General features: G+C 33.5%; 1 protein-coding gene across 1 annotated transcript; it reads right to left on the bottom strand.

The window, feature by feature from the left end:
• Positions 1-5,697: 5,697 nt before the first annotated feature.
• LOC18046010 (bystin) lies at positions 5,698-12,590 on the bottom strand. Its single transcript, XM_024189218.1, is given in 13 exon segments — positions 5,698-6,098; positions 6,454-6,566; positions 7,137-7,212; positions 7,332-7,404; positions 8,428-8,574; positions 8,947-8,994; positions 10,083-10,162; positions 10,877-11,204; positions 11,413-11,464; positions 11,565-11,694; positions 12,150-12,178; positions 12,181-12,361; positions 12,442-12,590. Coding segments are annotated over 12 exon segments (1,356 nt in total). The 5' UTR covers positions 12,574-12,590; the 3' UTR covers positions 5,698-6,098; positions 6,454-6,486.
• Between the last annotated feature and the right edge of the window lie 41 nt (positions 12,591-12,631).

Raw genomic sequence — 12,631 nt, 5'->3', positions numbered from 1 at the left:
TTTCACAACCCATGTTGACGGCAAACCTCCGATCGCTTCGTAAATCCAAGCCTGCAATAACCAAAGTGAAAAACCTATTAAAACATCTATCAAATATTTAATACTATGAAACTTATTAATAAGCAAAAAAACAACGCACCTGAACCCCGGACGTAAAGCCGTAAAGATTGTACTTTTCAATGTTATGATCTGGGTTTTTCAACCGAGTCATCTTAAATTTATCGTCTTTCTAGAACAGTGCATTGTCAAGACTATCGTATACCATTTCCCACGACACAAGACCCCATGGACAGTTTTGAAAGTATTGTATATCATCAATTTCGTTAAGCCAATCGAAATTGATTTGACAGTAATTTTTTCTTGCATTTAGTACTCTGTCCGCAAAATAAAAGAGCGCAATCTTTAATGTGTCCATATCGTCCATTTTCTCGAATTTCAACTCCTTAAATAATGCATCGAATTCCTTAACATTGATCTTGCGATGCACACCACTAAAATATGTATTCCGTAGCCTATGCACTGTTTTGTTATCTCTTAGTTCGATATCAACTCCATATGAAAGTCCAGTAACCAGGCAACATTCTACAATTGACAAGCGAATCAAATGCTCACCAATTTGAAACCATAATTGATCCTCACGACTATCTTCTTTATAGGCCACTTGCCTCAATAAAAGATTGTGCAAAATTACCCCATTAAATGGAAAACTTCAACACTCCAAGAAATGCCCAAATATATCATTCTTGAACATATTCAATTGCCGCTTTGTTAATTTTTCGTGGATGGTTTTTACGACCAAAGATAAATTACACATGCTCGAAATTCGACCCAGAAAGTGATCGGCATAACGAAAATACATCTTACCTACTTCGATATCCGACGATTCTGATTTCGCCATGTATCTGTAATATTTATAACATTATTACATTGCATTTACAACAAAAATAAATAAATTCACTTGAAAATAAGTAAAAAAAAAAGCACTGTAATTTGGTGCGACAGGCAAAACTGGTGCGACATGCTTGCCTGTCGCACCAATTGTTGCACCAATTTTTGGTGCGACACGGCGCGTGAGCGCGCTACTGCCCAGCGAAGGGCGCGCGCGCGCACCCTCACGCTCAAAACAAATCGCCAAATCAACATACTTCCAAAACAACAACCACAAACACAACCACCACCACCACTACCATTATTCTCAAACTACAATCATTATTATTTTAAAATTTCATTTTAAATTAATGAAAATAAGTAAAATGGGTAACCTAGGTTTTGTTGAAGGCTGTAGATGGTAGATCGGACGCCGACGAGGGCTGATGTTGCCGCCGATGATGGAAGTTTCTTCGGTTTGGGAGAGATGGGTGAAAGAGAGTGTTGGGGGAGAGATGAGAGAGAGGGGTATTTTGGTCTCAAAGGTTCTTTTATGGCTAATGTTGATAGAAATTTATTTGGGGGGTTAAGATGGAAAAAGCCAAAACTTTTATGGTTATTGGTGTAAATTTCCCATGAACGTACCATTTTACAATGAGTAATACTTTGGTTACATATAGTATGTATCACATCTGACATGCTCATTCATATAGAGTTTTAAACTTAGAATGTTGGCATTGGTGATGTATAATAAAACTAATTAATATATTTTAAATCTTAATTGGGTTCTATTTGGGATTGAAGTCGGATAACTGTAATTTAAAAGTTATAACACTAAAATATTTAGTAAACATTAGTTACTGTATTTTAGTGTTTTATTTCTGCAGACCATAAATTAATAAAGATTTTTAAGGCCAAAATTCACTACAAAAAGTTTTTAAAAATTTATTGCTTTCGGATTATGAAATGTGTATTGATAAATTAAAAAATGTACATAAATAATTAAGAAATTCATATCCAATGCTTATAGAAGATGTGCTGATTTTTTTTTTTTACCACCTGTGCATATTATTTTATTATATACAGATAAAATTTATTCAATATCTATTCTTATTTAGTAACTAACAATCACAATCTTATAAAAAGATTAAAACAGAACTCATATGAGTACTGAATTCAAATACATATTTAATAATATGCACATACGTATGACTCAAATATGATAAAAACATGCAATCAATAAGATGACATCAACACAGAAAATTAAATCAAATTGGTTGCCTAGACCACGCTCAAGGTTTCAGATCATCAGAGAAATTTTACATCCACAAGTTTATTAATTTTTGAAATTAAATTTGTAACTGTCTGTTGTCATAGATTGGAGAACATGCATCATATGGAATATTGAATATATAAATGGGTGGTCTAGAACTTCACCAATATTTCAGTGTATGAAAAAAAAATATTTGTTAGAAAAGTGTATATAGCATATTCACATGTAGCTGCCTACTTTCGAGCAATTGTGGTATATTGAGAAGCTACTATTTCTTTCCCAAAAAAAGAAAAGAAAAGATGGCCACTAATAACCTGCTGACATCTGCATGCAGGGTTTGTTGTCATGTGGCAAGTAAAAGGAAGAGGAGAAATCTTTGGTAGAAAGAGCAATGCTTTTAGAGGACCAAAGATCTTCTCAACTTCTCCAAATCCAACAAAAGGATCCTGTTTCCCAACATCTTATAGCCAGCTCATTTTAACATATTGTCGCCATCTATAGCTGGTTTCACTATACTTCTTTTGGGTATAAGAGTAGCAATAGAGGGGTTGGAAGGGGATTGGTGTCAAATCTTAAATGAATTAGGTAGAAATTTTTACACGAATTTGACTTGAAAAATAGGTTTGCACAGAATTAATTATTCTGTCATTGAGATTGTTCTTTTATAGAGATTTGCAGTACACATAAAACCATTAAATCAGGAAACTAAATCACTGATTTAAGGAAAGAATAATTTCTAGGTAGATTTTCCTAAAATACATAGATTTGTACCTAAATAGCTATGTTACAGCTAATGACTAATTTACAACTAATATATAATTACAGCACATATTTTTTCTAATTTTCTAACAGATCCATTTATTAATTGAATCATAATGTTAAAATTTAAATTTGATCAATTTTATAAATGAATTCACATTATTTAATTTGTTTAATTCGTTGATATAGAGAGTAATAATATATATAGCTACAAACTCTTGTATAATTTTTTTTTGTGCATAAATTGATGTGATATGATTTAATTAGTTGATTTGGATATCTCTTGGTTCACATGATTTGTTTTTATTATTTTGTATTTTTATTCAACCAATGAGTTAATTCTAAATCAGTTAATTTGTTCAAAAGTTTGTACTTGTATCATCACTTATCAGTAAAAGAATCTTGTCGAGTTTTGACACAACACGAATCAATTAGATTAGTTAAACATGAATAAAATGATTGGACCCAAAATCGTTTCGTTTAACAATTTTAATTTAAGAGTAATGCTACCATCATGTTGAACTCGATCGTCAGCTATATATCGGGATAGCTGGTCATCATCAAGCACCGAACTTTTTATATGTATGTATGTATGTATGTATGTATGTATGTATATGAGGCTTCTGTTTGAAAAAAATCTTTAGATCTTAGAATTGACACACATGGGGCATTATTCAGAACTGCAACTAGGAAATAATTGAAACAAATAGATTCTATATTAATATCATATAAGGCCTGAAATTTTCTCAGGATTTCAGCACAAAAATTTTATTGAAAAGATAGAAGTTCACATGGGCATGTAAACATTTCCGATTCTGAAGAACAAGAAAGCCATTAAAAAAGTCCCTTTATTTTTATTTTTATTATTTTTAAAGTTCGCTGACTTAAGTTTGATATACACAATATCCGTATAACGGAAATTTGCCTTCGGCGTAGCTCAATTGGCGTTTGCCGTGCATAAGCTTTAAATACGCCGTCAACTAAATTTGAATTAGTATTTAGTGGTTGAGATTTCTCACCGTCATCTTAACTCTAAAAATACAAAAAAAAAAGAAAAAAGAAAAATGGTGCATGATACAAATTTATGGGAAATGTAAGATGTCTGAAGAAAACAAAAATAAATATATAAATCAGATTTGGCAAAAATAATACCTTTTCATTGATGTTACGAAATGACATAGATATTCATGCTCTAGCTCTTGAATCCACAATTATGGAATCTTAAATGGTCCACAAAAGACGCCCAATAAAACTCATATCATACAAAATTCCTAGCCCTAAAAAGCACCGGAAGAAATAGCACTTTCAGCCGAAATTTTTCCACAAAGCTCCAAATATTTCTCTGGAATAATGGAGTTGGGTATGAATGATTAACAAAACAGACAAATATATACTTGCTCGTATTTAAGCCATTACGTGTCGAAAAATGGGATGTAGATGCGTGAAATGGTCCCTTAGGGATCAACTGTGACGTGGGATTATTGTTCGTATATAGGAAACGAGCTTCTGGGTCGCTCTCAGAGGAAAGGCTACGTGTCGACGTTCTACTGATCCGTCGCCATCCACGTCAGCCTTGCGGATGAGGAAACCCTAGCCGATTTGCTAACTTCATTTGCATGCCCTCACCCACATGACTGCCAACACGACACACAACAACATAGGTTTAGACACCATTGAAAAACCCCAATTTAAAAATCTCAATACCCATCACCTACTGAACAAGGAATAGCTAGCAATATAGCATCACAACAAAACGAGTTTGATTGCATGAATACAATCGGGGTTCGTGATGTGTATGATGATGCTAGGGGTTTAATAATGGAGGTTCAACGTGGCAAGTCAATTGATCAGACAGATAATAAATTCTAGTACTACATGCTTATGTAGTTGAGCTGTGCTTGTTGCACGTCACATGCAGCCTTTCGATTGGTATGATTAAAAAAATCTGCTTGGTATCGTATAAAGCGGACCGTATTTCTTTTAGAGGAAAGTCTTCAAAGCTTAATACAAAAAGACTGCGATCGTATGATCCATGCTAGCAAGCCATAACCACAAATGTGAGGACCTGGAATTTTCGGACATAGCTAATCGTGTACAAGAAGTAAGGCACTAAGTAAGTGAAAGATGTACATGGGTTAATAGAAAATTTGTAATTTGACGTAAAACTTGCAACGTGATTGTTACAGGTTGAAAGAAAAAGAACAGCGTGCTGCTGGTTTGGCTCAACTAGTAAAATTTCTTTGACTAAAGTAAGAAGTCTAAGATACGAACCTCGCTCGTATAAATAGGAAGAGGGTTTAAATTTTCATTACTGTGATGCTCCAGAGAAAAAAAAACAACAGTGATAATACGTGGTATAAGCAAGGGAGAGTAGCCGAAAAGCAAGAATAAATGTTATGCTTTGGACTAACAATTTAACTGGTACAGACACTTTCTGATTCTTGAGAAAGTGTATAAATATAGGGGTCATTCTACAATCGAACAACTTTGATGTTGATATATCAATAATGCTATCTTTGTCCATTATTACTATTATTATTATTATTATTATTATGAGGTTCGTAGTGATTTGATAAAGTATATTGAGACGTCGCTGAAACTAATCTTTTTCATTTCTATCGGAATCTCTTCTCAAGTTGATTTTCGTAAACAAATCCTTTCCTCCAGCCTATCATTTTCAGATTGGATTGGAGATTGCAGAAAGGTTGATATGAACTGCTGCTATAGGGCCTATTCACATAAATCAGGCCCAATCATCCTTGCGAATGCGTGATGTGACTTGTCAGTTAAATAGAATGTTGGAACTGAATCATTGGCCGTTGGTTATTATCATTGTTTGATGTAAATTATAATACAAATTTGCAAAAGAACAGAAAATACTTCGGACAAACAAATGCTTCATATTAACTAAAAGGGGACTCTAAATTTATGGGAGAACCATGTAGCTAAGCTAAGAACATTCTAAACGAGCAAAATTTATAAATACATGAGATTTCTTAGTGTTACAACAATCAGATTTGGGGGGAAAAACAAATGATCAATTTTCTAATCAAACAAGACTAAAACTTGATTGTAAACTGGACCAATTTGCGTCCACATTTACTCCACACTTACGAACACAAAAACTGCATTTATCTCAAAGGAACATATGTCAAAAGTCATCGCTTCAATAATCCCAGATGGCTACCTGCACGGGAACCTGGCCTTGAATTAGTTAGTTACAAGCACAGAACTGTCCCTGCATAATAGTCAGAAAGAACAAAACAAATACACATACATAAACTGGCTCAGCAGCTTGCACCAAACAGAAAATAATGGATGCTGGAGACATTTTGTAAAATTAACAACGTAATTTCAAGATTAAGAATATAAAACAGCTTCCATAAAAATGGAAACTAAAGTCATAAAAGAGTTAATAGGGTTAAGCTTAGGGCTTTCTCCTCCATTAACAAAACAGGAAAAAAACCACCCAAAAATAAAAAGACATTAAAGTATTTCATTTAAATACATCTACGTGAATAATAATAAGACAAAGCAGAAGCAGAGCACCATACCAGGCAATTGACGACATTGGTAGTCATAGATACTCAATCCTCCTCCATAGGTACATCTGGAATATCAAACCTATCTTCCTCGATCGTTTTATTGATCACAGACATAGGATATGGTATGAAAAGTCAAGGAATTGAATCATTCAAAGGTACTAGGAAAAATCCAAGTGCTTGCATAAATTGTTAATGCTATCGAAGTATAAAAAGCAACAGTGGAATGCATACATGCATCTAACATCGTCATCTGATACCATCAATACACTTATGAACAAGTCAAATTATATAAATTCCTTAAGAAATGTCATTCATAAGAATGCATCTAATTAAAAATTTCCTTGACTGTTAGCATCCATAAGAAAGCATCCAACACCAAGGTTGTTTTGGCATGCAACAAACATACTTATGTAATCATGTGTTGTAAAAATATCTTAGCTATGAGCATTTATATAAAACACATCTAAAGACCACAATAGACAGTGAACGCTGTTTCAAAGACACTCTTGTATATATCCTCCTTGACCACAGTTCTATTGTAGCAAACAAACAAATGGAATTAAGAAGCTTGATAAAAGCAAAACTAAAACCCAAATTGAGACAAAAACCAGGGAGAAAGAAATAAACGTTCACAAACACCTCAAAGTAAATATACTTTTTCAATGTGATGCTTTTCACAAAGCAAAGGATATAAATTGACACGAGATCTCCTTCCTTTTCACCACGATTGCGGCTACTATCAAGCTCCCTAATAATTTCAGGAGTAACCTGCATGTCAAGAGGGAGTGCATAGAAATCATATTCTGCTGAAACAAGTACTTATGCAAATCAGATGATCCAACAAACAGAAGTGAGACAATTATTGGCATTAGGAACGATAATCTTACTAGTTTATGTTTTTGCTTTTTAAGTAGAATTCTGAGGTCATCTTTGTCTTCTTTCTGCAATTCATTCTTGTATCTGCAAAATAATTTTATACAGCAGCCATCCCAGGGAAAAATCCAGGCGTAAATGATTTTGACAAAACTGAAAGCTTCACAGGGGTAGAGACATTTTATCCATATTCTAGACAACAATATACACTGATCAATCTACACTTCTTTTCAATAAGTCTCTAAGTGTAATGTAACAGATTTTTTCAGTTTACAATGATGGTGGCACCAATACATTTAACAACCAATATTGATCCCTAATCAGGGCAGATTTGGCTCTGAAGCTGCTAGCCATCTGATATGCTGCAAGCCAATTGTTACAGCTATATATATATATATATATATATATTGGATAAGAAACTGAAAAATGTATTAATAAAGCAGATGTAAAAACAGATAGTGGACCAGCTGTCCACTCAGAAAACAAAGGCTAGCACTATTTGCGTTACACAAAAGTATACCCAATCACCCCTATACAAGGTTAGAACCATTTATAACTCCCTATCTCAAGACTGATATTTGTTCCAGCTATACTGATATTTCTTGTTTTCCTAATTTGGTCATTGAATTGAAGTTTTAAAGTTTACTTACCCCAAGCGCAACGTCTAACTCGAGTTTCACCCAAAACAAATATCTATGCAAGGTTTCAAATTAAATCTCACCAAAATAAAAGGAAATAAAAAGCATCCATTACCACAAAGGGCTTTTCTTGGAAGAAATCAATATTTAAAAAAAAAAAAGGGTAAAATATGAAAAGAATCCCGATCTCCTTCCCCCACTCACTCTTTTCTCCCATTGTATCTCAGTCATACATATGAATTGTAATACATCTCTAAGTGGGACAGCAGAAATCAGCAACAAAATCAATAAAGGCATCATTTGATAAATTATAATCCCGAAGAGGTATTAAATCTCATTTTACTTGCTGTCCCATACTTTAAATGTCAATTTATCATATCTACAGATTCTTTTGTGGTTAACACCTACAGGTTTAGATTAAACTTAGAACCAATAGTGGCAATTTAAAAAAAAAATGAAAAAAGCTACTAACCTTTGTACAAATGCAAGGAGAGACTGATGCCATATTACAGGCATTACTCTTGTATCCTCAAGAAATCTCATAAAATGAGCAACAATAGCATCAACTACACGATATGGCAAGCCATATTTCTTCTCCAGGAGTAGCTTTATAAAGTAACTACAATGAATAACCAATGAGTATTATAACGTGATTTTCGAATCATTTACAACAATAAAAATGATTTGCATCAGAAATTATCTTTTACTACTCTGAAAGGTGAATTTCTTTGATTAAGCGGTCTCTCTCTCTCTCTCACACACACACACATTGCTAAAACCTTGATTCACAGTAACTCTAATCACATTATTTCTCATCTTAGCATTATAACAAACACGCATCCATCATATATTCCTATTAACTTTGAGGTAAGTAGCATTATTCTTTTTCCACACAGGCACAGCTTAAAAAATGTGTACTTTGTGGACAGTGGACACAAATACAAATTTGGGGGGAAAATTCATTTTAGCCTGATATTAGAAATTTGAATACCTTGTTGTACCACAATATTCCATTTCTGCAAGCTTGAGTAGTGCAACACTGCAATTTTAAAAAGAAGTTTGAGTTAAGACATCTCTTGTGTACAACAGAATTACTGAAATTGAAGTACAATGTTTTGGCAACCAGAAAAACAAAATTAGCTCATCTTGTGGCAGAACACCAAATATTCCAATTAGCAACTAGAAATACAGAGAATCAACTAGCTTTCATGTGCTTCAAATATATGCATTAGTTTTTAGGAAAAAGAAATAATGAAATTCTTTACAAGTAATTAGGCAATCAAAAAAGAATTATCTAGAAGAAAATCATCAAGTGATCTATGCTCTTTGATGTCAATAATCCATTCATGATTTGCATTATATTAACTGGGCCAAACTAATTGAAAGCAATATTCCATATGAAGAACTATTTCCTAGGATGGGAGCTTCATTTTCATCAAGCAAGCATTTTTTGACAAGTTTTACTAAGGTAAACTAATAAATTCCCAGCCAAGGAAACCATCACTACTAAGCAGTACAAATTTCTCTCAAATGATGTGTATTTGTACACTCTCACTGTTAAATAAAATAGTAATTTAAAAAAAATACTATAAAACATGCAATATTCAGCAAAAAAATCCAAAAGACTACTAATGAGAATCTTCCACAATGGAAGGGGAACAAATAATTTACAGCTTAATAGAACTATGTTGTTAACTTTATAAGAATAAAACACCTGGAAAAAAAAATAAAAAATCAATATTCAAGGAAAAAAAATCATATTGATTTCATACGGCAGAAGTTTATACTCTGCCAAAACCAAATGGCACAGGCATTTATAAATAGGCTAGATGTCAGGAACTTGTATGTTTTGATAAAATTGCAGATAAATAAAATACTCAAACAACTAATTATGCTTATGCAGACTGCATTTCTCTAAGTCTTTTTAGAAAGACACTATAATCATTTAGTGAAAAATTCTTATGATCATTGCAGGAAATTCTTAAATTAAAATTCATAAACTTCCTGAAATGACAATACTGAGAACTGACAACTGCGGATGCCATGAATCTATGTTATACATTCCAGAATCCAGTAAATTAAGGTTTTCTGTATATGCCTTAGGAAACCCAGAAATATAGAACATACCTTGAATGGAGCATAGGAATGGAGATCTTTTCAATAACGCTCCCAATGATGACAGCTTCCCTAAGGTTGCATGTCCCTGACTGAACATCAAGTAAAGTTATTATAACATAACTCTAAAATCCGTCTATCCCATCAACATAACAAATTCAGACTATGCAAATTGAAATTCAGAGTGGTTGAGAATTTGATCTGATTGATGAATATGAGTGACCCATTAACCCAGCAACAAATGTAACTGCACAGTTGTAGACTTCATATACAATTGTGAATGACCAAAGCTAACAAAAGTTGCATTATAAATGCATTGCCACCTTTTTTTTTTAATAAAACTCAAAAATGTATTAATGAAGAAGAATTTAAAGAGATAGTGAACCAGCTGTCCACTAAGAAAACAAAAACTAGGGAGTATATGTTCTGTACAAAGTTTAGATGTATGAAGAAGAAAAAGGATGAATACTGAAACTCCTTACAAACTAAAACCCAAAGTGAAGCAAGAAGACGAGCTCTATCCCACAGCTGTCTCCACTTTTCCCCTCAAAAATATGAACATTTCTTTCCTCCCATATTACCCAAAACAGAGCTGCCACAACACATTTCCACTTGAGATTATAGTGGTGAATGAGTGAATTTGCATGCACTAACGACTAACATCAATTGGAAAAAAAAAAAGGAATATCTTAAACATGAACATCACTCTATACATATGGGTACGCCCAGAAGTCCATATACTGTAATAAATTATATATGTGCTTATACAGTAGACAGGACTCAAGGTGTTGTACTGAAAGACAAACCTTACACAACGGGAACAATATTCCCTTGTTAAATGCAGCAGGTTTGTACAGAGATTTCTTTAAAGCTTGATATAGAGCAAAATGCAGCTTCTTGTTCTTTCGAATATCATCTCTGATTCGAGGGAGCAAAACAAGCTTGTAAAAGCGTTCTGCCTTCTTGGCATTCAGATTGGAAGAGAAAATTCGTGTCGCTTGAAACATTGCATTAGGTGTCCATTTCTCGGGTTCAGTAAGGTACAAGACCTGCTCCCACATTTGTGTTGAAGGGATGTGCTTAAACGCTTTGGGCATTTTTCCTGCTGTGTATTTACTGAGAAACTCGCCAACTCTGCACATTCCAATAATGGGACCTTTAATAAATTTCTTTTACCATATTGACCAAAAAATAGTTCCATGGCAAAACATCCCAATAACACCATAAACATGAATGGAAGCCAATTAGTGAGAAAAAAGAGTTAAAATGTGAACAAGTTAGAAGGTGAATAAAATGGTGCATTTTCAATAGAAACACAATCTAACCACATAAACTAACTTACCCTTTATACAAATTTATGAATGACTCATCCAACTTGGGCAAAGGCCGTGTTTCTGCATAATTCCAAAACAAACAGAAATTTAAAGAAGATTAAAATCAACAAAATCAGAAAAGACACCGACATGACCAATTGATGATCATGATGACAACAACCTCCTGAAGCAATGTTTGCATCGTTTTCTTTTATTTTTTTGATGATGAGGTCTGCAAGTGTAACTTGCGGACCAGCATCCTTTGATAGAAATGCCTCCAATAATCTCTCATCATCCTCATCAATCTCCTCCTGCTTTAAATAAAAAGGACAAGAATAAACAAACCCATTAGGCTCTGAAACCGGTTTTCTGTACATCAAATATGAAAATTGTTGTTTTTTTTTTAAAAGGGTGCCCACCGGCCACCACTTTATTTCAAAATAAAATATTAACTCAGCTTACGGAACTATGTTTAATTGAAAAAACAACTAAACGATGTTGTCAACATTTTTTCAAACAACAAAAGAAACTAAGATAAAATTAAACATAAAAACCACAAAACACAAACGTTTTTCTCCAAAAAAAATTATTCAGTATTTTTCACCTCAATTGTTCTCAAATTCATTCCTTATTCCCATTTTACAAAACACTTACCTATAAATATAAAGCATTAGTTTGCTACAGGTATATTTATAATAAAATCCTTAGTTTGCACTTCCAAATTAATAAAAAAAATATATAATAATAATAAACATTAAGCACTGACCTCATAATTTCCAAATTGACTTTGAGTCTATTAAAACCACCGAAATCATCAATATCATCTTCATCTTCTTCTACTCGTCGCTTGCTCTGCTCTTCTTCGGCAAAAACGAAGGCGCTTTTGGTAGCGTTAGGCTCTTCGGACTCTTCTAGAACCTCCTTCTGCTGAATCATCGCTTCCTTCAGAATCTTCGAACTAATCCCCGACGATATCATCTGTAAAACTTCACACAAGTAATAAAAAAAACAAACAAGTACGAACCCAATAAAAAGAAAAAAAGAAAAAAGAAAATTACTTTATCTTGTTTCTGGTGGTGCTTGGCAGCCTTGGATCGTTTCTTTGAGGAAGCCACAGATTTGTCATCGTCGTTCGAAGGCAGGAATGGCTGCGGGTTTTGAAATCTCTCACGTTTTTGTTTTTTCGCCATTGATTGGCCTTCAATGAGTCGCTTGTGTTAAGAAGTTTAATCAGAGCTAACTTCACCG

The sequence above is a fragment of the Citrus clementina genome, unplaced genomic scaffold, assembly GCF_000493195.1.
Source record: "Citrus clementina cultivar Clemenules unplaced genomic scaffold, Citrus_clementina_v1.0 scaffold_3, whole genome shotgun sequence".
Taxonomy (NCBI): Eukaryota; Viridiplantae; Streptophyta; class Magnoliopsida; order Sapindales; family Rutaceae; genus Citrus; species Citrus x clementina.
Note: the sequence above shows the minus strand (reverse complement) of the source record. Positions and strands in the feature narration are given on the sequence as shown.